This window comes from Lepeophtheirus salmonis, chromosome 12 (genome assembly GCF_016086655.4).
Source record: "Lepeophtheirus salmonis chromosome 12, UVic_Lsal_1.4, whole genome shotgun sequence".
NCBI lineage: Eukaryota > Metazoa > Arthropoda > Copepoda > Siphonostomatoida > Caligidae > Lepeophtheirus > Lepeophtheirus salmonis.
In genome coordinates this window covers 4,069,932-4,096,564 of record NC_052142.2, presented here as the reverse complement: position 1 = coordinate 4,096,564, position 26,633 = coordinate 4,069,932, and the positions used below count along the sequence as shown (strand labels likewise).

Sequence of the window (26,633 nt, the reverse complement as noted above, 5' to 3'; positions counted from 1 at the left end):
TGATATAAAAGTAAATTAGTTACCTGCCAAGGAATCCCTCCAAAAGTCAATAAAAGCATATAGTCCATGTAGTACCATCCTTGACCATCTGGAATAGAACCAATCCAATCTTGGCTCTCATATGTCATAGGATTCACAGCTTCATTATTCCATGCAAATGGGATACAGGCTACCTTTAATCAATATAAGAATTTATCGTACCTCTGAAGAAACAAATATCCGCACAAAAAATATTTTTCACTCAAATATATCTTATAATCTTGTCTCTAGAGAAAACCTTTAACTTTATCAAATACAACTTAAGACATTGTCTCAAAAACAAGAGTTAAACATTATTAAATACAAGTAAGGAGATGGTTAAAAAAAGTTATATATCAATAGTAGTTTTTTACTACAACATCATTTAGGCAAGAAATGAAAAATTTAAATAGTTCATTCTTAATACTTCCGTCTAATGCTCTCACCTTTCTTACACAAGCTTGTTTTATTAATTACCATAAATACTGAAGTATATTAAGATACACTTAGAGTAGAGATTGATCATGATGTTCTTGTTGACTTAATACATAGAAATCCTTAGATAACCAAAGCACTCTTATCATATACTGGCTTCATTTGATTTTAATACCCTGTGCTGTACTATCCCATCTTGTCAAGTCAACCTTTTCTTCGCTGGATGTCCTTACTGATGATATTAAGTTTTCAATTTTTGCGATAGCATAGTTTGGACACCTTACTTTTTTGGGAGCTCTCGTCCTATTTCATGTAACGTTTCTGGATAATGTAGTGTCATTCAGGATCGTTGCAATCAGGATAATCCATATTATATTGTTGTTTATATCTTTCTTGTATTCATTTTATTTGCATATATATATTATCTATTTAATTTGAGGAATACAGGAATATATGTCTATAATTGTATATTATTAATGATTGTATGTATATGTATTATAACTACTGTAAAAGGGCCGGTTTATCGCTGAGTGAGAGATTTTTTGTTTCATCAATTAGATGAATCATATCTAGAATAGAGACCATATTATAATGTGCGCGTGTCGCGTATCATATGATGAATATGATCTGGAATATTCTAGAATGTAATAAGTAAGGCAGTGCTAAACCCAAACTCTATAAATACTTGAATCTATGTCCATGTTAAGGTAATCCCCATATTACCTCAAAAGTATTATAATATACAGTGCACGAAGAGAAGGAAGGGAGTAAGAGTATTGACAATAATTATTGAGATGTTGATCCTAAATTCTACTCTAAATCCTACAAGGACTTACAATTATAACTGTGCATCAAATCCTTAAGATGATTCTCCGTTTTTATGAGCAAATACCAATGTTCAATAAGGTTTTAAATATAATTAAGTATAGTAGAACAGGGGAAGTTCATTACTCAGAAGTTAAATAATAATGATAACAGTTAAGGAAAAGCAAATACATTTTCCAGATTACCAATTCCAAAAAAAAAAAACCGGGCCAGCTAACAAATAAACATGATTTACATTACTACAGTCGAAATTTTCAAATTCAGGAATACTTGATTTTCTTCGTGAAACTTATAAAAAAACTTTCATATTTCTATATTATAGATTTATTAACATTGAGATCTTTTAAATTTCTTCCATAAAAGTCCCTAATATGATTATACAGTGAATAATCAAAAATAATGGCTCACATTTTAGTTGTAGCAGTAGATTACTAGTAAATTGATAAGTTTAAGTATTATAACATATATTTGCGATATTAAGTTAAAAAAGTTTGTGTAAAATACAATATATCTAAAAAAAAAACAATTAACTATTACAAAAATATTAATTAAAAATTTTATTAGAAGCTATATACAGAAAATCAAACAAATTAATGATGACAAATGATAGTAAATTGAAGTTATTAATATTAAATATTAAAATTAATTCATCAAACTGTTAACGACAAATGTAAATGATATATATACAAAAATATAATGAGACATTTTTATAAATAAATAAGTATACTAATTATGAAAAAAACAAAAAATCATTCTTCATCCTATCATACTTCAAATACACTCAAAATACTTATAATTATCTTAAATAAATTACACATCTACATGTTCGAATCCAAGGAGCGGAGCATACCCAAGTGTTTATCCGAAAAAACAGATGCTAGACAAACTCCTTGCACAGCATTTGAATGTAAAGCCAGCCCCCTTTGAGACCATTAGGGCAGTTGTTCTTCGTTTATCGTAAATCCAAATACATCTTGAATTACAACTATAAACATCAGGACCTATATTTTTGATGAGACGAAAACTCTTCAGATATGTTCTCCAAGAGATGAGACTAAAGCCAGATAGAATAAATCAAAGAATTTGATCATCCATCTCAAGAGAGTAGATTCGACAGCTTCCTTTGAAGGACATTCTAAGATTGCAACATTGAAAAGATCCATTCACGATGAATAGGGAATTACAATATTTAAAATATAATTAGTATTTACTTTATTTTGAATTTGTACGAAGCACGGTATTATATAGAATATTAATTTTTTATTACAAAGTATAATTTAAAACGACAAATGATACCATATAGAACTTATTAAAACAAATAGATTCAACTAATTATTAGTGAAATTAGATTATTAAAAAATGGCATGATACATTTTTATACAGAAATCAATATACTTATTAGCAGAATAGAATATACATTGGCAATGCATACAAAACTATCGAAAAATATGTTCAAATTATCAAAACACTGTCGCACTTTATGCAATTGTCAACCTCAACTCAGAAGCGCTATATGATTTATTGTTACAAAAAAACTCTGAGCTTTTTAAAATCGGATTTAATGTTTAACCATTTCGATGGGCAATGCAAGTTCCAACAGGAAATGCTAATTACAAAAATTCTGTAAAGGATCTTGGACACCTAGTATACCAAATCCAGTTGCTCCAGATTTTCCTTTATTTATTCTCTTCGATGGTATCCACAATTCTAAAAACTTGTATAGTTCTTTCCAAAAGAGAAAAAAATTGAGATGTCCTAATTTCGATAATATTCACCTCTCATCTCCAAATTTTCAACAAGACATTTTTCATTGACTTGTATGAGATGGAAAAACATAATGCTGTCAAAAAAGCTCTTTATTTAACCTCAAAACCAGTAAACTGAAAAAATGAATGTTTTACTAGCTGACAGTATTTTCCATGATAGCACCATTGCTACTCTTCAAAATTACTCCTCATCACACCCTACATGGAAAATTTCTCTCCAAGTTAAAAACTTATTCGAATATCGTCAATTACAAACACCTTCAGCAGGGATTAGAAAAAGAGATACTTCTAAAGAACCAATTAGTTCAGGACATGGAAATTTGGAGTATCTTGCTAATTTTAATACCTTTGTTAATCTTTGGCAGGAGGAATAAGAAAATAACAAAATGAGTCTCACAATAGAAATGGGCTCTGCAGTGATACAGTCTACTACTGCAGCAATAAGCCTTGTGGAATACCTCTTAACAAAGTGTGATCTTAAGTTCGATCATCTTGGATAAGTACAGAGCGATTTTATTGAATAAAAGTTTAGCTGGTACCGTCAACTCTCTGGAATCAACAATTATGTTTCTGTAAGACAAGTACTTGATGCTGAAGAGAAAAAAAGAATACCTTCACTACTAAAATTTGTACTGTCTTAATATGCGAAAAATAAAGTGTAGTATTCAGCTAGTATTCAAGTCCAACATTCCCAAGATAAAGACCGTTCCAATAAAAAATTTGGCATTTATTACCGTATGCATTATGGTTTATGAGGTAGAAAAAAGTAATACAGCCCTTCTTTTTGCGATTTCTGGATATATTGCCAGGTCACAAACATCGAGGCTCAAATGCATTGATTGGTTTGCCTTCTTCGTATCTTAAAAAGATTTTCCTTCAGTTACTTTCACTAAACCTGGTACCAACAATTCCAAAGTCGAACTTTTTGAGCAAACTAATAGAGGAGCTCTATACTTTCCTACGGACTTCTGTTTTTCTCTGGTTATGAAAATGTACATTGTATAGCAACTTATAATGAAAGTTCAAAATCGTTTTTTTTCCAATGGCAAAATTTAGGAAGACTATTCCCTGTTATTTGTTCGAAAAAAATTAGGACATCGATAATTACTTAGGTCATAATTGTACATCAAACCATCCCTTTAAAAGCTTATTAAATCACTGTTCCATTCAATTACTAAATATTATGGCAAAATATTGTTCAAGAAAATTTAACGATGATATAAATATAATAAAACTGTATTCTAATCAATAAAATTTATACTAATATAAAATGCTTATTTATTAATTTTTTTTTGTTTTATGCTACAGAGGTAACGAAACGAAAAATGTTAACGTTAAATAAATCTTTCTGTTTCTCTCTTGGGCTTTCAGTCGATTATTCTGTCTCTGAGGAAAAATATATAGATGGAGATCCAATTAAATATAATCGAGGCGGGGGGAAACTTTTTTTAAGGTATTTAACTAATAAAATTAATTATGTTAAATATTACATTAAGATAAGCGGTAAACTATAGTCTTCATTAGAGGGAGATGTTTTATAAGAATTATTAATAAATAATGAAGAAGAAAGAAAGAAAGAAGAAAAAGGAAACACAAAAACCGTTTTCCTTTTCTTATCTTAAAAAAGTTATTTATTTGACCAAACACGTGCATGCTTAATAAGAGGTTCTGGTAGCGTTAGCATTTCTCTCTGAAAGAAGAATTCTCGCCTATATTTATTTTAATTGTTTTAATAATACACAATGAAAAAAATATATATTAGAAGTAATGCTATTTAAATGTTGAAGGTTCTTCTCTTTTTAGCAGTAATCTATTTTCTCTCCCCAAAATCATTTCAAGAGGAGCTTATATTAATAAGAGTCTTATTTTAGTAGTGTTATATGTCTCGCTCCCGCCTTCTCCTATTTCGTTACCAAGGTATCAACTCCAATTATAACAAAAGAAAACGTGATACGAATGAGACTTGGTTGGCAATAGTTCAATAATTTTTGTAGTTAGTACTTAACTAATAATTCCTCATGGTGTACAAGTGTTCTGCTTCTGGATACAAGCAGGGCTATGCCTTCATTTAAGAGTGAACTTTCACAGATTCTCCATAAAAGACTCAAAATCATGGCAAAATGGCTTAGGGCCCTGCCAAGAGATACGATTGACTAGACACGAACAGAGAAATCAAGACTATGCAGTCTGCATTTTAAAGTTACAAATTTTAAAACCTGCCCAGAAGATAAATCCCCGACTGTAATGATAAGTGATAGCGTGCCAGTCCTTGATATTGAATAATTAAATCTGAAAAGCGAAATAAGAGGTTGCTTTTATCCTTGAATAATGAATATTTGGAATCCTAAAGTTATAACCGTTGCAATAGGATATGACTTTAGTTTACTTATATTAGTTTGTAAACAAGGAGATAGTGAGTAGCTCTGTATTGCGGAAAAATAATAGAACTACCTTTGAATAATACTTATCATTATAAGGCCAACGAATATTAGCTAAAGAAAGACTTAAGACGATATAGAGTCGCCTTTTGACAAAAGTTCTTCTATTTCATTACTCAATAATATTTGAGACGTTATCTAAGTGATATTATTTAGTGATGATAAAATTAAAAGTATTCCTTGACGTCAAGTGGTTCTTCCAAAGATGAGTTTGCAACCAAAAAAGTTGATGAAATGTGAAATGTCTCAAGTTCTTCCCTTTAGTAGTCATTGTATTCCAATTTTGATTTAAATCCATTAAAACAAATCCATCTATTGGTCTCTTTGCTTCAGTTTTCCTAGTTTCTTCGGAAAAAGTTTCTAGATGAGTATGGACTGCCTTTCCTCATCTTTATTTAGATACCAATGTGAAAGAAGTTCAATCCCGGATTCTGTTTCTTTAGTGACAAGGACTGACTCACAGATAACAAAAAGCTAACATCCTTTTCAATCATGACCTTTAAAGGAGATACAAATATAATACATTAATGTATTACTCATTCACACGTAGTTGAGAAAAGGGGCCAACATTTCTTCTAAAGAAAGTCAAGATAGTTCTTATTGATGAATGATTACTTTTTAGCTCCTAAATGAAGACAACGACATCATTCAACATCTATAAATAATTTATCCTTATACAATTTATAGAAATCTAAATACTATGTTTATCAGAGCCCTCTGATCTTTTGTGCAATGGAAATAAACAACTATGTTTAAATATTTTGTTGCAAATTTTCTAGAGTTTTTGAATTAGATACTCAGGACTCGTACAAATATAATTTTACTTTTATTTTGTTCTTTTTTATGTTAATATGTAATACATACATATGCAGATTGTGCATTTAAATATATTTTTGCTTCGAAATCCATTTCAATGTATTTATTTAGAATTTATCGTGTAATAGTTTTTATCAATTTAGAAGTAGTAATACAATTATTTATTTTAGAATCCATTGGTTGTGCCTTTTTTCAAATTAGTTTATTTAATCTTTTTTTTAAATATTATAATATTGGTAAAAATAGTGATTTCTATACTAAGCATACAATTTCACGATCTAGAAAGATGAAGTGCATCAGAAAAATGATGATGATAATTCTAACAGTTCTTCGATTATTTAATTAGAAATGGATAGGACCATTTTTGATTATTATCAAAGTTATGGATCGAGAACATAGGTTGAAGGAGTTCTTTTTTGGTACAGGTAGTTTGAACATATTGATCATTTTTGGTCAACGGATCTGATTAGTTTTCTTTGTTTTGTGTTGGTCTAACAATACCTTCATTGATGTTCTCAGATTATACCTCCTCCACTAATACATCCAAGTATTGACGAGGACTCATAATCATCCTGTTGTCATTGCTAATTATGTCACCATACTATAAATAAGTATAGAATTATAAATTAAAATTTCTTTAGAAGATTTAAAGACCTTAGAATTGCTCCATTTTCAATATTGATCTAACGAGGATTTTTCTCAACTGGATTTATACTTGTTGGAGAACAAGGAAAAGAGATAGCCGGCATCTCGTTCCATATACCAATATGCTTCTTTCCACAAGGAATCTAGAGTTTACCTTGACCCTCATAAATCTTCTACATTGAAGTGTTGTTCACATAATACAGAGTATGGCGATGGCCTCAGGAGTGAACAATTAACCTCTTCTCGTCTTGAGAAATCCAACATTTAAGACATGTACTTTTATTTGAAAGGAATGGTAATGATTCGTCCTTCGAGTACCCAGGGACATGACAAGACGATGACATGTTCATAATAATAACTAACTTAGACGTGACAAATACCTCAATATTGTAATTTGTAAATTTAAAATATTTCTAACAAATACTATTAATAGAGCTTATAATTATAACTCTAATCTATCAGTCATATAAGTTTTAATAACTTAAGCATATACCAGGGGCTCAGAACAGTTGACGTAATCTTACACAACACTAGGACACACAAGCAATCAATACTTATATTAGCCCAAGCGACAGTGAGTCACACCACCTTACGGATAATATATAGTTTTTAGTTTTCTCGTGCCATATTAGTGCTGACAAGTAGTATTTAGCGTTATTTGAGGCATTTAAAACGAGTTTTTTTCCTCTTATTTTTCTTTTTCCTCTCAGAAATCCTTTTGAACGTATTGTTTTGAAAATATTGTAAAAATTTATTTATGCAAACTACTCTTCATATCTCTTCAATTACGGAAATCAGGAGCAAGGCCAGCAGCTGAGTTGACAAACCTGACTGGAGCAAGGCCAAAAATAGTAGCAGGAAAATAAGTGGCATATCTCTTTGTGTAAGAAAAAGCCCCCGCTCACCTTCAAAATTAATTAAAAGGGAGGGAGTATCTGATTGGAGAGAAGCTAACTGGATTTGGAATACAATGACACCAGCAGAATACACAACAGATGAGAGGATAAAAAAAGTACAAACGATCCAATTGGACAAATTATTTGCTTATTTTCGTCTCAAATTTAACCCAGCCAACATCCGGTAACTTCTGCTAATATTTAATCATTTAGAGGCTAGTAAATTAATTCCAATTTAAATATGCTTTTACAATTTTTTTAAATTTTACAACTATTTAAAAAAGAAAGTTGAGAAAAGGAAAAGTACAGGAATTTAAATCGCAATGAGATGTACAAAAGTCTATTTTTAACGCCCAAATACAAAAACAAAGGACGCATATATGGAGTTGTATCGAATTTTCCACGTACTCGTATGGTATGATATGTCAATTTCAAATAAAGAAATAGTCAAGGAAGCTGTAGAAGCTACCAATTTATTTTTGTAGACTTTAATGAGAAAAAAGAAATCATGTTAGCAATCAACAACATGCAGTTGTCAAGAAATACAGTGACAAGGCGATTGGAAAGGATGGACGATAACATCTTAGATCAATTGCAGAGCGATATTGTCATATGCATGTGATTTCTCATCAGTTTGATGAGTCAACAGATTAGTAGATGTGGTGCAACTATGCCATTAGTGCAAAAAAAGAGTTACTTTGCGTGTTGCTTCAAAAAGGATCTACACAAGTGAATACATATTTGAAGCGTTCATCGAGTTTGTTAAAAAGACCAAGTTGCAACATGTTGAGCCTGTTTTTATCACAACAGACGAGGCACTTATTATGTTAGGTGTTGTATTTAGAGCGATCTAATAATGATGACAACTGATTATTCTATTATTTACATTACTATATTAAATTATATCATTATCTAATAAGCAATACATGAAATATCCAACGTCAGGGTGAATCCCCTATTAATAATTCTTCTTCTATATAGTGCCTTGTGCTAGAGAGAACAACGTTCTAACCTGTTTAGTAAACTACTAAACCCCAATAGAAGACGGAAATATTAAGTTTATTTGACTTTGCAAAAATATTGCACTTTTTTTGACATTATTCAATATTATTGCATGATCCACCATTTTGTGGGAAAGTATTAAATATAAAAGAATATTTCCCTGAAGATTGTTAATTTATTCTGAATTCGAGCAAGGATTTTACAGAAAAGTCTTTCCGCAATCATTTGAAAGAGGCCGAGGATGAGCATACAGGCATGCTTCTTCATATGAATGTGAGGTGGTTAACCAGAGGCATGCTTTTCGAAAGATTCAAAGAGTTGTTGCCAGAATTAAAGAGACAAATTAATCATGCAGAATATGCACAGCTTAAGAATGAAGAATACTCTTGGATTTGCCATCCTTACTGATATCACAGCAATACTGAACGAATTTAATTTAGAACTGCTTGGAAAAACAGAAATATAAATAACAAATGTCGTCAGCTCTCTTAACATATTACTTTGATCAATTGGTCTCATAATTTGTGCGTCAGGGGAAACTACGAAATAGCTCAATAATGGACGTTATATTTTGCAGGTGCAAAGCATTTTATCAGAGTTTGACAATCGCTTGATGACTTTGCATCTCTTGTACCTGTTTTCAAATGGATGTTAAACCTATTTACCACATACATAAATGTGGAGGAAATTACCTTTAGAATATTTAGCTGGAAGCCATTGCAGTAGAAAATGAATTACTTACACTTAAAAGTAACATTTTGATTAAATCCAGAAAACCCACAGAGAGGGGTAGGTTCTAGGAGTATTTATCATTAGAAAAGTATCCTATCATGAGAAAATGTGCTTTTTATTATAACAGCTTCCTTCATATCAATCATTGTTGAATAAATAACATCTAATCATAAAGTAAACAAGTGTGTTTGTGCTCATGAAAGACATTGACAATTTATTGGGAGTTATAAATGGACTCAGTTCTTGTTGGACTTAGATGTAATTGAAGATCAACATTGGAGTAATTCCAGTCTATGTTTTTTCTAGATGCTGAGTGGGATTTAATTTATTTCCTCCTTAATCATAATTTTTTGAAGCTAATGTAATAAAATGTCGTGACATCTAAACTGATATTCTATCAAATATCCTTTGAAGTTTCGTAAATAAATTAAATTGAAACATAAAAAAGAATGAATAAGAAACATTATTGTAAAAAATCTGATTGTTTTACTTATATATTGTATACTGTGGGAAAACTTTGAATCTCCATTTTTTTATGATTGTAGCTTTTAATACTTTTGACTGTTTGTTTTGAGTATAATTCTTACCCTACATCAATAAAAAGTTGTAAATTCATTAATAATAGTATCTTAAGGACTCTTCATCCAAACTCTCAGAACACATTCTTTGAACAGCAAACGTGTAAAATCTTATATATTCTAAATTATAAGAGTATGAATTAAACAATTATTTCTTACCAGCCCAATAGCGATGAGGCCTAATTGGACAACATCAGTATATGCAACTGCGTATAAGCCACCAAACCATGTATAAAACATTGCAATGAAGGCTGACATAATAACTGCCATTGAAAGATCCATATTAATTACAATTGCTAAAGTTGCTCCTAAAAACGAAATTATATAAAATATTGTAAATATAAGTGATTTATACATATATTCTTATTGTCTTTCAACTTTATACTATTGAGTTATTTACAATGCTAAAAGTGGAGTTCTTGAATATGTAAAAAAGTTAACTAGGATAAGAAAACAAAGAAAGAGTGTATAATTGTTTTTCTTAAAAATGATAAAAGTCTATTTTAATATTTACTGCTTATAACTCTACAATTTCTAATAAAGAAATATTTCACTTAATTGTCTCCAAAATGTACAAATTACGGTTAACTATTTGGATGATATCACAATAACTAATAATTAAAGGATGGTAATTGGTACTTCCAAGATTAATCAGAAGCCCTTGTTTAGATTCGTAGAATAATAACAAGAGTCATTCAATATCTGAATTTAGTTACGAGTAAATTATATTTTATAATCTCCAACACTATCGAAACTTATACATATTGCTCAATTTTATGAATTTGTGTTTTTTGTTATGTTGTGAATTAATTGAATACTAGAAGTGGGACTTGCGACTTGACTTGAATTTGAATCCATATTTCTAAGACTTGCAGCTCGACAAGACATAATGCTTGCTACTTGACTTGAAATCATAATCAAAGACTAGCAACTTGACTTAGACTCGATAGCTAATTTATAATGATCTAAAGAAAAGCCTACATACTACAGACCCTATATTGTATTTATTGAGTTGAAACGAGCTCGAAAGACATGTGATGACTGTATGACAGTATTCCACGACATAAACCTGTCAGAAAAAACATGAACCTGTACTTTTACTTGAAGTATAAGGACTTTATCCCACTTTTGTGCAATATCATTTACCATAGACAAGGAATGTTTACTCTAACATTAGTTTTCAAGTCGACCACATTATTTAGATATTATTAATAATAAGGATCCTATGATATTGATTTGAAATAAAAATCAGTGTACCAAGAAGCTAATATCTAATGTTATTCTTATTAATTATATCTTCGAAGACTAAAAAATAATGTTATTTGTTATGTTATCTCTGAGAAATGTTGAAATAATAACAGTATTCCCGCAAAATTTTAAGTTATTCCTATTGAATTTACAAAAAAAAAATAATAATAACAAATTTTTTCTGAACTTTTAAAAAAAAATGCTATTATATTTGATTTTCACTCGAAATGACAAAAAATACTAATGCTTGTTTGTTTATCCATAAGTTTTGTCCAATATAAATAATCCATAATTTCTAATGATATTATAATTTTTAACGGATAATTAAGTGATTCGCACTTCTTCCAATCGAACTGCTATAGTATTTGTTTATTTTTCTTTTATCTTATTATATTTTTTTATTGGTGATAGTTATTTTATCAGCTTAAAATAATTTGCCTTTTTTTCTATTTTGCTACTTTTCCTTTTTATATTCTTTTAATTTTTTCCTTTGTCATTTTTTTCCGTGGGATTTTTGTCTCTGCCATTTTTTCCTAACACCATTATATTTATGTTTACACAATATCAATTTGTGAAATATAATATTAACTATCTGAATTTAATTCCTTTATATTTTTTGTGTTATCCTTCAATTGATGAATCATTATAAATTAGTAAAATGATAGTTGGAACTAAAATTTTGTTACGTTTGATTAATTAATCATAAATTTTAATGAGGAAACTTCTGTTTATTTATTTAAATCTAAATTTTAACTGTGAATTTATGTGTGTTTCTATGCCCTTCAACCACAGCCGAACCAATTGATGGATATTGGGGAAATGTTTTATGTTGGTTTTTATGTCTCTAGAAACGGTTCTAATAATATTTTTTTGGTCCTTAGCACCACGGCAAGCTTTAAATAGCATTTTTAGTACTTTGCCTGTACAACCCGAGGTGTGTATTTTGGATATAGAGCGGGTTTTTTATATGCTCAGCGAAGTAACTGTGGAAATTTAAGCATGCTCAGGTACCCGCAGCCCACAACACATGGACAGGGGTGTATTCTAGTATATTGGAAGGGGTTTTTGGTGCTTAAAATGGGGTGACGGTGAAGTTGACGCTGGTACTTCACCTGACCAACCTGGGGGCCAGAGCGTATTTTGAAATATTAGAAAGGTTTGTTGTTGCTCAGAGTAAACAGGAGGCGGAGAAATTTTACTTTCCACTAATTTTCTTCATCCAGTAATTTTCCTCTCCATGACTCATGGAGGGTGGAGTTGTTGAAATGAGTCGAATCATTTTTTTCATGTTAACGTTAACTGAAAAGTTTCCTTTGTTATTTTTTAAAATACCTAATGTATAATTATTTATATCTTTTTGAATTTCAATTGAAGCTACTAAGACCTGCTGGGAATCCAATTCAGTACATCTCTTTCTCCAGTGATGACGTCTTTCTAGTTCTATATCTCTTCTATACTCTCTTTTAGAACTAAAGTAAGCTTCCTTATCAATAGCTCATTCAACCTTTTTACTTTTATTTCAGCTTTCTTGATCTTTCTCCTCAAGCTACCTACTCAATCCCTTGGTCGACCATGGTACAGCTTTGCGTTGAATTTTCGCTTTCCGAGACTCTACTGTTTCAAGTGCAATCTTTAAGGAATATATGACGTCGTAAGAGAGCATTTCAATGTCATTCAGATTAATTTCACTTTCGTTACCAAAAACGTTATCATTCCCGGCTTTCTTATTCAATATTAATATAATATTAGATGCTGATATTCGATAGAGAACTGAATAAAATGCCTAAAATAACATCGCCTACTGTCTGGATTTAGGAAAATGGAGGCCCAGGAATTTGGAAAATAATTACCGGATGAGAAACAGATGATTTGTCGGAATTGTGGATATAAATGTGCTTTTGGCCCCCTGTCTAGAATTATACGCCACTCATTATCCTATCTCATATCAAGAGAATGGATATTCATCTAAAAAATCAAGTTAATGATGAATACATCAAGTCAGACTTTAACTCTGATCTGAAAAAGATGCTTATTACGTGTAATATAACCTTATCCATTGCTAATCATCTACATTCAAAAAATTTATGAAGAAATACACAGGTCATTTATAGAAATACATATTAAAATGTTTTGAGTCATCCACACCAAATGACGATCAAGTTATCAGTAAAAAGTATTTGCTTATATTGAAATGGAACTCTGAATTTTGTACTATCTCACAGTAAGTATTCAATTTTTTTAAAATCTAACCATAAAATATGATTCTATTTTAGCTAAACATATCAAGAATTAGGATACACAACTCATTAAATAGCAAAAACAACTGCTTAAATGGTCACAACAACGGGGGTAGTAGCTTTGGATGGTTTGCAACTAGTTTGTCTCAGACTAGTTTATTCGCTTAAAGACTTGGGTATGATCATTAGGTTTTCCAATATTACATAGTCAATAAATATTACTTTTTTTATCACTTAAGGCTTAGCTATGGTTGATAGGCTCCAATAAATGGTGTTCAGAAAACTCATAAAAGGCAAAAACAACTGTTTAAATGATCACAACAACGGGGGTAGTTACATTAGGTGTAGCTTTATAATTAGCAATTGTGTATATCCTTCATGATAATAGTATGTTATTATATAAGCATAAATAACGGGGGGGAATCTTTTTTTGATGCTCTTAATGAGGGGTAATATCGCCCGACATTACTACATAATTAGTTTTTGCTCTAAATCTTTAAGATGGATTTATTTCTAACATATTTTTATTAGTATATATATTGTCTAATTTTATGATTTTGACATTTACTTTTTTATTAATAATTAGATAGATCTCATCGGTAGAGATATATCTATCCTATCCTGTGCACAATTGTATATAGCAACTTCTACATGAAGAAAAGGGATGATTATCTTTATGATTAAACTCCACGTCTCGCTTGTATCTTGCAACTTAAAGTTCACCATGACATATTTAATTGGATTCCGATGTCAGAACAAGAAAATATTATTTGGATCAGTCTATTATTTCAATATTCTGTATATATAATTTATTGTTATTAGTTATATGATTCTAATTGTTTAATTTTGTATATTTAACATAAATGTATGATGGTATATTTTTTAGTATGTTGATTATATTTAATTGAAGCCTTCTTTTTTAAACTTTAAACTTCAAATATATTTCGAAATACTCTACTTTGTCGTTTCATTAGTTATTTTTCTGAGAATAAGGTTCATAATGAATTACAATTTGATGGAGTGTGACGTTTTCAAATCTACTATAACGGATAAAAAACGTCCAAGTCAATTATACATAGTATAACTTCATTAAACATTTTGCTAATAAATATATTCGTTATACCCTCAAAAATCATAATAAAGCAGGCAGATGATAATCACATCAGTATTTTAAACAATAATACCATATGTCTTGCTCCTTGCACGCGTTTTTCTCTACAATATTATCAGCTTTACCAAATAGTAGTTATATTTTCCTTTTTTTTATGCCATCGCCAACTTTTCTAGTCCGGGAAAGTACACACAAGAGTGATATCTGAATAAATAGATACCATGATTATCTTTTTTTTCTTGTAGTCGCATAGTAATTGCGATCACATTCCGACATGAATAGTCTATTAACTCAGCAACTTAAAAATATCTTGACAGAACGATGTTCACCCTTGAAACGATCCCAGTTGTACACTTTCGTGTGAAGATATTATAAAAACTCTCGACTTATGCAAAACGTTGTTTCTAAATGGTTGTTCCGTTTATAAAGCTATTTTAATATTAAGTTTACTCAACATTTTCATTAGTTCGTGGCCTGCTAGACTCCTCTTCTCAAGAATGATCTTGAAGTTTCTTATGTACCTTCTTTACCGATTATATCCATGAATATACGGTTGCCGAATCAATTTTGATTATTACATCTTTGGCTCCCCATTTCATAGTCGTATTTACACCTTACACAACTTCATTTAATTGAGAGGGTTTATGTGAATCCCATCACTATTTTTCCTTATCCAAGCTCAATCTTCTGACTATAATTTAATATCGTTACGCCATGAGCTTGTACCAGAGCACACTTTAAATGTACCACTGATGTCTACCCTCCATGCAACACACACCATATCTGAGACTTGCATTATTTTATAAATTCTTGCAACATTTCAATGGCAGCACCACCCATCTTTTCATTTTATGGGCCCTCTCCACACGCTCTCTTCAGGACACTTGTAGCTATTCTAACCCATTTGACAACAAGCAAATGTCCAACAAATTTTTCAAAGCATGATGTTTTGTCTACATGTTATCCCATCTCTAATTTCCCTCCATAGGGCCTCCTCCAACTCAGTTTATCATCCTGGCCATTATGTAATTCCAGACCTAATACACTTGCCTCTGATATGTTTTCATATGGCTCCTTTTAAAGTCAATATTTTTTCAGGAAGTCTACAATGCTGTTTATCTCAAATCTGTTCAGGTCAACATGGCATTGTTTTGATCATAGATAGATTGCTATTGCATTGAAAAGATTATCAAATAAATTTTTTCTTGACTATGGAACTAAAAAAAACCCACAATATTTGTGTAAATTTTCAACATTTTAATTAAGAAACATACGCATTTTTTATACATGGAAAGGATGACATCATATGATATGTAATTTTATTTTAAAATGTTGTTCATAATAAATATATATAATGAGAAGACATCAATAAATACTAAAATGACAATGTACCCTTACTCCTAAAAACAATAACCATTCCCATGGCCCATATGTTAGATCATGACTAAGTGTTTGAGGAGAAGCATAGTCAGAAAAAGCTTCCAAGAACCAAGAGAAGGTGGAATTTTCCCATAAGAGAATGATGTAATAACAGAAGTAGGATAAATTTTAGAGAGCAACATGTTAATCCAAGTGAAGTATAATACATTTAAATTTTCCACTTTCAGTTTTTATAGCATTTAAAACGGTTGTCTCCAGACTACACCATATCTCATATTTTGCAGTATTGAAAAAAAAGCTTTAATAATGAAGCTAAATGGCTCCTGTGGTAGGTACATCCAAGGTTCAAAATCAAAACAGTTTTTAAAGTTAGTTAGTCTAGACCTTGGATAATAATATCAATTTGCATATCTATGATGAAAAAAGTCAAATTTGATAGGTCTAATGACCTCCCACAGCACAAACCCCAGAGTGCTTGCCGCCATCGGCCGAGTATTCAGCAAATTCCCTCCTACGCTTGTGCAAGAGGCATGAACCCAGTTCCAGACATATCTAGAATCATTGATTACGGTTGAAGGTGGTTATATTGAATATATGTCAGCTGTATTATATAAACAAGATACCTGAATTGATTTCTTAAATAAAAATTTAAAAAAATAAAGTTATACTGTTGTTTTATTAAGGACGGCCATTTTATTGTTCCACCCTGTAAATGTTGCAAAAATAGGTCCACAAAATTACTGGAGGTGATGTTTGTTATACTTCCATAGGGATAGATATAACTCAAAATGAAGAATTATAAATTTTAAAGATGTGAAAGTTACTTGTTTCACGCAAATCAAAAAGCCTGACAGTTGGTAGTCTGCAAAATATTCGTATTTTTATTTATTTTTTGAAGATTCAAATATTCTCAACAGATTTGATATCTTACTATATTTTTATGACGTCACCGTATTCACACTAATAGGATTCGTGCAACTTTCGCATCTTTAATTATTTATTTCATCATTTTTTACTTAAGCTAAAGATGAAATTTTTTTAGAAAAAAGGTAAAGCGTTAAGATATCACTAAAAATGAAAATAGAAGCAATTGACAAAAACTGGTTTATCTATTTCTAGTTGATACAAATGACAATGCATTTCTTGTAAAAAAAATTCACGGTTTTTTTTCAAAAAATAAATACGGGTTTTTATTAAACGTTAATGCATGGGTGAAGTCGGTATAGAATATCAAATATGAAATTGGATGATGATTGATTATAAGGATGAATAATAATGGATGTTGGTAGGTTATTATTGAATCATTTTTGTCAAAAATAAAAAAATTGTTATTGCTAAGAATCTTAAGTTAAATTTGACTCCATTCAAAAAACCGATATATTATCTTAAATACGGCATATCATTTAATTAGAGAATATTAATGAGAAAACAAAAAATTTGTTATTGTAGGTTTAAACCTTCGACACCATTAGTCTAGGGATCAATTATATTATCAGTTAGCAAATGTTATCTGCAAATAGAGACGTAACATTTCGTGATATGAATGGGGAAGAAGGACGTAATATTGAAAAGTTTCTCAGCAATAATTGTTCTTTGGGATCCTTGAATAAATTAAGAAACTAAACCTCTTGTTGTAATTGGTTGAACTGTGAAAGAGTTTCTTATCCGTCATATCAATGCTTAGAAATGTTTAGGGTTCTGGGTTTTTTTGTTGCCAACTTTTAACTATTATTTAAAGAATAGACATTTTTTTTTTTTTGACAAAAATTTAAGGAACGACATTATTTATAAGATATTGCATTCTTTCCACGGATAAGTATTAAAAATATATGTTAATTTATAATACCTGGGGTACTGAATATGGGTGAAGCCCAGATGGCTGATATGGCAACGGCCCTGACAAGTGAGATGAGAAGCCTGTGTTTCGAGGAACGGACTACAGATATCGGTATAGTGTCAAATGCAAAACCACAGTATGTTCAAAGTGTGGTGGCCCTCACCTTTCCATAGAGTGTTCTTTTTGAAGATGATTCGTGTTTGACGAAGGAGAGGATAAGGAGCTGCTGGAAGTTGGAAAGAAATACCCCAACGAAGGGAAACGAACAGCGAAGTGTGTCAGTGCCAACAACGTCCTAAATGGTGCCCAAGGTGATGTAAGCCCAAAAATGAAATAAAGCCTATATTGAGGATCGAACGGTCGTCTACACGTAGTGTACCCAAACTGTTATTAGGGAAGGTGTTGTAGAAAAAATGCTCTATATATAAAAAATAATAATAATGGCAATCCACGCTTTCTCTCACAAAAAAAAAAAACAACTATAAAATTTGTTATTTTTATATTTCAAATAAGAACAAAGTCATTGTAGGTGATATGTATTGAGGCTTACTTTATATTATTGTCTTCAGCCTGTATTAGTGCCTCTAAAGAGGGAAGATGTCTTAATGATGAGGTTCCTGGTTAGGAAAGCGAAGTGCCCGTAGATGGTCCAGGTTTTTCTTATATATGTGGAGAAGTCTATTGGAGTATTTCTAAAGGTAGCTTCAGATAAAATAATCCATCAGATTAAGATTGGGGGCCACTCGTCCTAGGTATTGAAGTCGTAACACTTCTCTCAAGCTAGGAATATACTTTTGGACATATTGAAGGGTGCAGAGTTCTGTGGCCACACCCAGGGGCGGCTGTCCTTGTCACTGAGTTCAAGTGCCTTTACAATTGAGTCGAAGTACCATGTCGGAGACCGATCAATAATTGTGAGTATCTTCTGGATTATATCCGCGTCCCTCACCTTCCTGGAGTCCTCATGTCACCTCTGAGTTTCTCCATAGTTTCTTTGATGTAATGAATTGTCAGCTCAGTTGTGCCACAGTTACTGATTCTTCCTTGATTGCCAATTAGATACATAACTACGGCGCATATCCATCTCTCCTCTATGAACTGAATTTCTACCAGCTCCGAGAATGGTTCTTCTATTGTGACGAAATTAGAATTAATGAATGTGTTTTTTCTGTAAATTGTGCGAATTTAAAAAAAATGATAAGAAGACATCATTTGGTTATTGGGCGACCAAAAGACGGAGCGGATTTCATCTTCAAGTCTTTTAGTATGTGAGAGATTGCTTGATGGATATAATAATCTCTTACGCAATGTCCCAAAAATTATGTACACGACGCATGGAAATGAGCTCAGAAGTTTGTTTTATTCTCATTATAACAACAAATAAAATTACACTTCTACGGCAACTAAACTGAAGGAACGCCCTTTTATAAAAGATATAAATGGAAAAATTATAAATTTAGAAGAGACATGATTTAACTACTATCACTCCATACATTGATTATATATGTATATATACATATATATATATAAACAACTAAAGCCAAAAAAAGATGTATTTATAAAAATGTGAAGAAATAACTCCTTTATTAACACTTTTAAGAATTTACTTGATTCAAGGATCATCTAAGTTTGCAATTATTATATACCACCGAGATAATTATTCCACTCTGTGATGAGTTAGTTCAGTAAGTCCATATAAAGACCAGCTGAGTCGTAACGTATTTTTGAATGTATTTGCTTTATCCCCAATAATAATTTTTGGCATCCCTTGTCGATGTATCATTCGTTTAACAGGTATAAAGACTCTTCTAGATGTCATATCTAAGACAAGCTCAAGAGGAGCTCTCTTTGATATATCATATGTAAAAAGACATTTCCAGTCCTTGAGGAAGTTTTTTTTTCTCCCCTCATTAAATCAATTTCACTTCCAATTTTTCTATAAGGTTATGTTTCATTAGCATGTTCCAAAAGTTACTCCTGTCAAACAGTCTCTTCAACCAAGAAAAAAGAATGATTTCCAAGAGTATTTGATAAGGAGCACTCCCAATCCTCCATACTTCCTGAAGACAAGTAATTCTCTTCCAGGTTATCCTTCTATCTTTCCTTCCCTTTCTCAGAAATTTGAGGTATATTTCTTCAATTGTGTTAGCGAGTCCCTCATTTAATGGAGAAATTTTCAACAAATGAACTGTCTTGGGAAGAACCAAAGAATTTCATACATGTATGCAGCTCAGTATGTTTGTCCCTATAAGGTACGTAAATTTGGCTGTATTTTTTCTAATATTTTCCTCTATTTCCTTCATGCTATTAGACGTACTGTATCTTTATCTTTGATATATGTACTGGTCCACAATATTTTTATTTCTGGAACTACTTCAATATTTTCCACCTTCTCGGTACCCGGCAGGTTTGTAATAACTTTTGTTTCGGGATGTTTATCTACAGTTATGATTAATTCTTGTATATCTCAAGTATTTTCAAAGTCACTTTTGTAGATTTATGGATTTCATTTGCCATACAAGAGTACAAAGTTGTAATATCATCTTCCAATGCTTCGACTTTATGCCCTAAATTCCCTGTAGTGATACCTTTCATTCATTTATATCATTTTCCCTAATTAAATTGTCAATCGCCAAAATGAAAAGGCTAGGAGATATTGGGTCTCCTTGACAGCACTATCGTTTCATTTCAAAACTCTTCTTACCCCCAATGTATCTTGTATGTAGGTTGCTCATTCCAACAGCAACCATTCAAATAAAATTTTCTCCAAAAACACGAGTTTTTAAAAATTTGATGACATACTTATGAGAAATTTTGTCAAACCCTTTCTTGAAGTCAATTGACGTCAACGCAATATTTTTTCCATCTTTTATTCAAGACGATACTGAGTCTTTGAGTCCCTGCGTTGCGTCTTCCATATATCGTCCACGTATCAAACCTTTTTTTTGAATTATGTACAATAGCGGGTAATAATTTCTTGATCCTCTTCGTTAATATTCTAATATATATTTTGAAAGCAGTGTTCAACATTGTGAGTGGTTTTAAACTTTCAAAATGTCTGGTGTCTTTGCCCTTCTTTGGAATAAAAAATAAACTCCCCGTCGTAAAGGTACCATCAAAACTCCCTTTAGAAAAAGCTTTCATGCTGACATGCTCTAACAATGGCACAATATTGAGCAATACTTCTGATATAATTCGATCGGAAATTCGTCAGAGCCTGGGGATTTTATTGAAGTTCGAAATATACAAATTAATTTAATTTGCTGTTATTATCTCTTCTAATAAATGCTTGAAAGTATTTGACAGCTTTGGGGAAACTGAGGTTTTATAATCTATTATTTCGTTAACGAAATCTGGTCCACAAGTCTGCATTTGCAATAAACCCAACTCTTTCTCATTACAACATTGATACAGATCCTCATAATAGTGTGTTATTTCTTGGTAAATAACCATTGGATGATTTATTTCCATTCCATCTTTACCGTATATCATACATGTTCCTTTATTTAATTATTTAATCTCCTCATTCGATTTAAAATTGTATGTTACTTGGGTATTTTAGTAAGTCAGTACTGATTAGGGAACCTTTGTTGTAAATTGAGGATATATTTTGCAATCCTTTGTCAATAACAGCTCCTGAGCCTTCTAAAGCTTCTTCGTCAATTAGGTATATCTCCAACAGTTTCTTCTCGCTGCTTTTATTAACATCTAATTTGATAATTTCTCTCATGGTGCAGTCTAGCGCCAATTTCAGAGCATGTTAAGGGGTTTTAATTGATCCTGATTCCAATTTGGAGTAGATACCTGTTATTATGGTAGCAGCCCTTTTTTCCGTATCTTTATCTTCCAGTAGGCTTACATTTAGTTTCTAAGTTTCTGACCTGAGACTATCGAGTCCCTTAATTCAAACACTTTCGTCACACAGTTATGACGTATTTTTATCTTACAAAGTTTATTGGCGATTGACATTCCTAGTTGCAAATATATCATTCTTTGAAACAATTTTCTTTTAGAAAAAGTATAGATAAATAAGCGTAGGGAATTATTTTATTTCAACAATATACTTTATCCCTACGACATATTATGTTCCTGTGAGTGGCAGCAGTGGTTATAAATATTATTTCTCAATATTTCTCAGAAATATCACATCACACGAATTAGAAATAAATTTCTTCAAGAGAAGTATTAAATAAGCGTGATACAACGCTAATAATACTCTAGTCAAATGTTGTTGAAGTACCTAATATATTGTCTTAATATCTATTCTTGATAGTTATGTTCGTTGGCATGCACTATATTTTGCCTTTTATTCATATATGTTTTATTTAAATTGATTAAAAATTAAATGCAGATTTTTTTTTTTTTTTTGGTTTTGACTTTCTAACTTTTGTTTTGTTGGAGTAATAATAAAAACAATCCTTTTATTTAATTTAGTGTACTATGAGATTATTTTTTTAAACGTGTGATATTACCGGTTTCCTTCCTATATTTATAGAACCACCTATCTATAAGAAAATATCTGGCGTCTCTTGAAAGCAACAACATATTATTCACTGTGTTTTTTGGAAAATGACATATGTATCTGACACTAGATTGACTACTCCTACATCCCCTCGGTGCCTCTGTTTTGTAGATATGGAGCCTCTTGGAGGAACTTTCATCTGAGTTGGTTAAAAAGAATTAAGGAAAGCAAGGATTGTAATTCCCTCCAAAATATATTTAAAGGTTCTAAATAACTATTTCAAATCATAGAAGATATTAGTTTGTTTGTAAAAAGAATAGCAAAATATTCTTGAAAAACCACATATGAAACAACAAATTTTTGGGTGAACATGGAGATTTGAATTGTAATGAAAGGTAATGAACAGGGTACGAGCTCTATAAAGCTTTCCAAATAACGGTTACAACTAAAATATAGAAAGTGAAAACAGGAAGGCTTATTACCTCTTATTTAAATTAATTTTACTCCGAATATTCTGTTAAAATCAACAATGGAGCAATAATACCTTTTTAAATTGCATTGGAATATATATTCATATTAATCCAATTTGGTGTAGTATCTCAGTACAAAGGAAAAAAAATCACTGACGATTGAAGCTAATTTAATAAAACCTCATGACAGCCATGCTGCTCTACTCAAAAAAAAAAATCAAATTATCAATATAATCACATTAATTTTTTTTAATTTTTTTTGGAATTGGTAATCTGAAGAATGAATTTTCCTTTCCTTTATAGTTGTCACTATGATTTTATGCCTGAGTAGTGAACTTCCTCTCCTAAATAGAGTCAATTATATTCAAAACGTTAATGAACGGAGCTTGAAATTCTTGAGCAGGAGTGCTCTCATTCTTTTAAATAAGCAAGAGGAGCGCCCTTATCATTTTAGAAGAGAAATAAAATTGCTCAAATTTTGGGAAATTTATAAGAAATTCTATTACTTTTTCTGTTTCTAGCTCTTATGAGGTACCATCCAAAAAATTGAGGGTGAAAGAATAACTTTAAAGATTGCAAGGAAAGAAGGTTGAAGTTATGTCTCAAAACAACCTAATTCTTTTTTAATGCTGTATCTGTAGTTCTTTGCTATCTTTAGTTGACGAGTTTGCTTCTAATGAGCTGACCACTCTAAGAAGACTTGGACATCAGTTTCCTCATCTTATGTGTGAAGATTAGGTTTGAAGATAAATCTTCCTTTTTTTTAAATGAATTTGTATAAGTAAAATAGTGTTTTTGTTATATTTTTATGCAGTAAATTGACATAAAATCTCACACAAGCATAAGCTCAAAAAAGTCGAGAACCCTGTATTTTAGCTCAAGCTAATTATCAGGCTTAACTGGATGATGTTATGTTTAGAATGATCTTTTAATTATGATGACTGATTATTATATTATTTACACAACTTTATTATAATATATCGTTAACTAATAATCAATACACTATATATATATGTCATGGTCAATCCCATTTTAATAATCATTCTTCTGTTTTGTACTTAGTGCTAGAGAGAGCGGCGTTCCAACTAGTTTATTAAATTACTAAAACCCCAACATCTTCCATTTTAGTTCAACCTGTATTGAACTCTCAACGATTTTCTTAATTCTATTGACTCCCTTTTCCAAGACTTCATCTATACATCTGACCATCTTTGAGTTCTATAATTTTGTACTGGTACATTAGTTCCCATATCTAACTCTTGTATTTTAATTGAAATAATTTATTTTTTATTCTCTATGTCTCTCGTCATACACTTATTCAATCCAGACCATGGTATCACAACTTCTCTCATGTTGTGGTATGCTAGATAGTACTTGATGACTAAATAACATTTCTTTAGGTGATTTTCCATCAATCTTCAGGTTATTTCTAAACTCAAGTAATAAAAAAAAAACCTCTTCTGACCAATAACTTCCATTTACTTTTTCTAATAGTTCCTTCATTGCTTTGACTATACTTTCAGCGTGGTTATTACTTTGAGAATAATGAGGAGATGATGTCCCCCATGTTATATTTAATCACTTCAAAAATCCTTAAATTCTTAGAAGTAAATTGTGGACCTTTATCTGTCTTCAGCTTCGTAGGAATTCCAGTCTTCGAAAATATCTTCCTTAATAATACGATTACATCCTTAGAACTAAGAACTCCCTTAAATTCTTCTATGTATGGATAACCCGATAGTCTATCCCCATACACAATACAATGTTTACCTTTACTCTCGAATAGGTCCGTATATATAATTTCAAACGGTCTTATCGGAGTCGGGTTTTCTCTTTGTCTGTTCTATTCCTTAATGTGAATAATGAAGCTTTTCCAAGATCTCCTTTTATTTAACTTTTGGAACTATGAAGGGATTTTTATATAAAACAAGGCCTCCCTCAATGCTCACTTCAGGTAAAAATTTTATATAAAGTTTTTATTCTAGCTCAAATTACATTATTTTCATTTTCATTTTCTAAGTCTCTTGATTTCTTAAAGACTTCTCACGAATATCCTCTACTAATGGATAAATTATATTGTCTACTTCTTTCGATTGTCTCATTCTAATCATTGCAATCCGTATTACTTAATCTCTATGGTAGAGAACTTCTTCTTCAAGATTTTCATTAATTTCTGGATATGGCTGTGTAGTCTTGTATTACTCAATACTAACTCACTTTATGCATTTATTAATATGTGCATTATAAACTTAAGAACCCTGATAAACGAAAGATAAGAACATAAGTTGACACATGAAAATACATACATAATATATAATATACTGAAACTATATAATTACAATCCCCCTTCTCACATTTCCCTTTCCAGGTAGAATATTAATTAATGAACTCAACACAAAACTAAATCATTTTAAATCGCTGGGGGCTTACACATCCTTTCTGACTTAGTTACAGTTTCTTTTATAACTACTAGGCCTAGATCTTGAGCGTCCTTATTTATTTCAGTAAATGTAGAATTTTCTGGACGAGGGTGTGGCATCTTTTTAAATGGGCCGATTTCTTCTATATGTGTTAGTATCCATTTCAATGATAGAGGAACGTGGTGTTGAATTTCATATAAAAATAACAGAGTGTACTCTATCTGGTATTAAAACGTTATGGCATTTCTGAAGTGTAATCAAATGTTAGGCTGTGTGTCTTCGATCGAAATGAATCTTTTTTTTTTTCCCTCCAACTAATGCAGAGCCTGGCTATGTATTACAATTGGAGATAGCCTTCATGCAGCTGCAGGAACTTTTGTGTTTAACCTTCTTCCCATCGTTAACTGAACTTGACAATATCGATTCGAGAGAGGAGTAAATGTTTTCTTCAAATTGATAAAATGAATCGTATAAATTAAATCAATCATGGTTAACTCTTCAAACAACATCAGATCCACTAAATTGTAGTTTTATCTATATTTTGTTGAGTGATTTCGATCATTTGAAATCATAGTTTTAATCCACATAGCTATCTGCCCACTTGAGATTTGCTTTACCTCGAAATTATCTAATGAGTCTTAACTATCTAATAGCTTAATTCAAGGTTGACTACCTTTTATCATTTTAGTAACCAATCATCATATTCGCTCTAGAAGATTAAAGAATATTCTTTAAAAACGAATTCTACAGCAAAGAGATTAACATACTTCTTTCATAAAAATATATATAATTATGACAACATTTTTGGATAATTTAAAGAAGTTTAACTAATAAAATAAAATCAATTATATAATTTTTTTCTTTTACATACCAAGAGCAGCTAAGATTCCTGCTGACCAAAATACCTCTCCGCATAGGGCTGGTAAGAATAGTAATCCTCCCATCCTTCCACCAAATGCTTCTTGTAATGGATCAAGCATAGTTACATAACCTTCTCTTCGCATTCGATGAGCAAAAAATACACCTCCTGCAATATATATTATTTATACATTATATTAAAGAAGTTGACATTTGTTTAATATTTACGTAAATACAAAAATTTACAATAGCATTTAACTTCCAACTATTTACTTAACCTTTCACTGCGTGCCGTATCATGTATCCTACATTTTTTCAGCACGTTTAATAGAGTTTAAAACATTTTTAATACTTTATTATTATAGAAAAAGAATGTATGTGTTAGTATTGGTTCTTGTTTTGTTTTATGTTTTTTTTGTTTGTTTATTAAGAATTAAAATACAGATCAATACAAAGCAA

General features: G+C 30.9%; 1 protein-coding gene and 1 long non-coding RNA gene across 3 annotated transcripts in view; one reads left to right on the top strand and one right to left on the bottom strand.

Annotated features, from left to right (window-relative positions):
• Positions 1-26,633, bottom strand: part of LOC121126813 (high-affinity choline transporter 1) — a 113,856-nt gene that overhangs the window by 56,636 nt on the left and 30,587 nt on the right. For both annotated transcript variants that reach the window (XM_040722166.2, XM_040722167.2), the window contains 3 exons: positions 26,188-26,343; positions 10,311-10,459; positions 24-173 (listed from right to left, as the gene is read on the bottom strand). In XM_040722166.2, the coding sequence (XP_040578100.1) occupies positions 24-173; positions 10,311-10,459; positions 26,188-26,343 (455 nt within the window). The remainder of the gene's footprint in view (positions 1-23; positions 174-10,310; positions 10,460-26,187; positions 26,344-26,633) is intronic.
• LOC139906831 (uncharacterized) lies at positions 11,830-14,593 on the top strand. The gene is made up of 4 exons (XR_011782823.1): positions 11,830-12,873; positions 12,923-13,620; positions 13,673-13,812; positions 13,876-14,593. It is a non-coding gene; the product is annotated as an uncharacterized lncRNA (long non-coding RNA).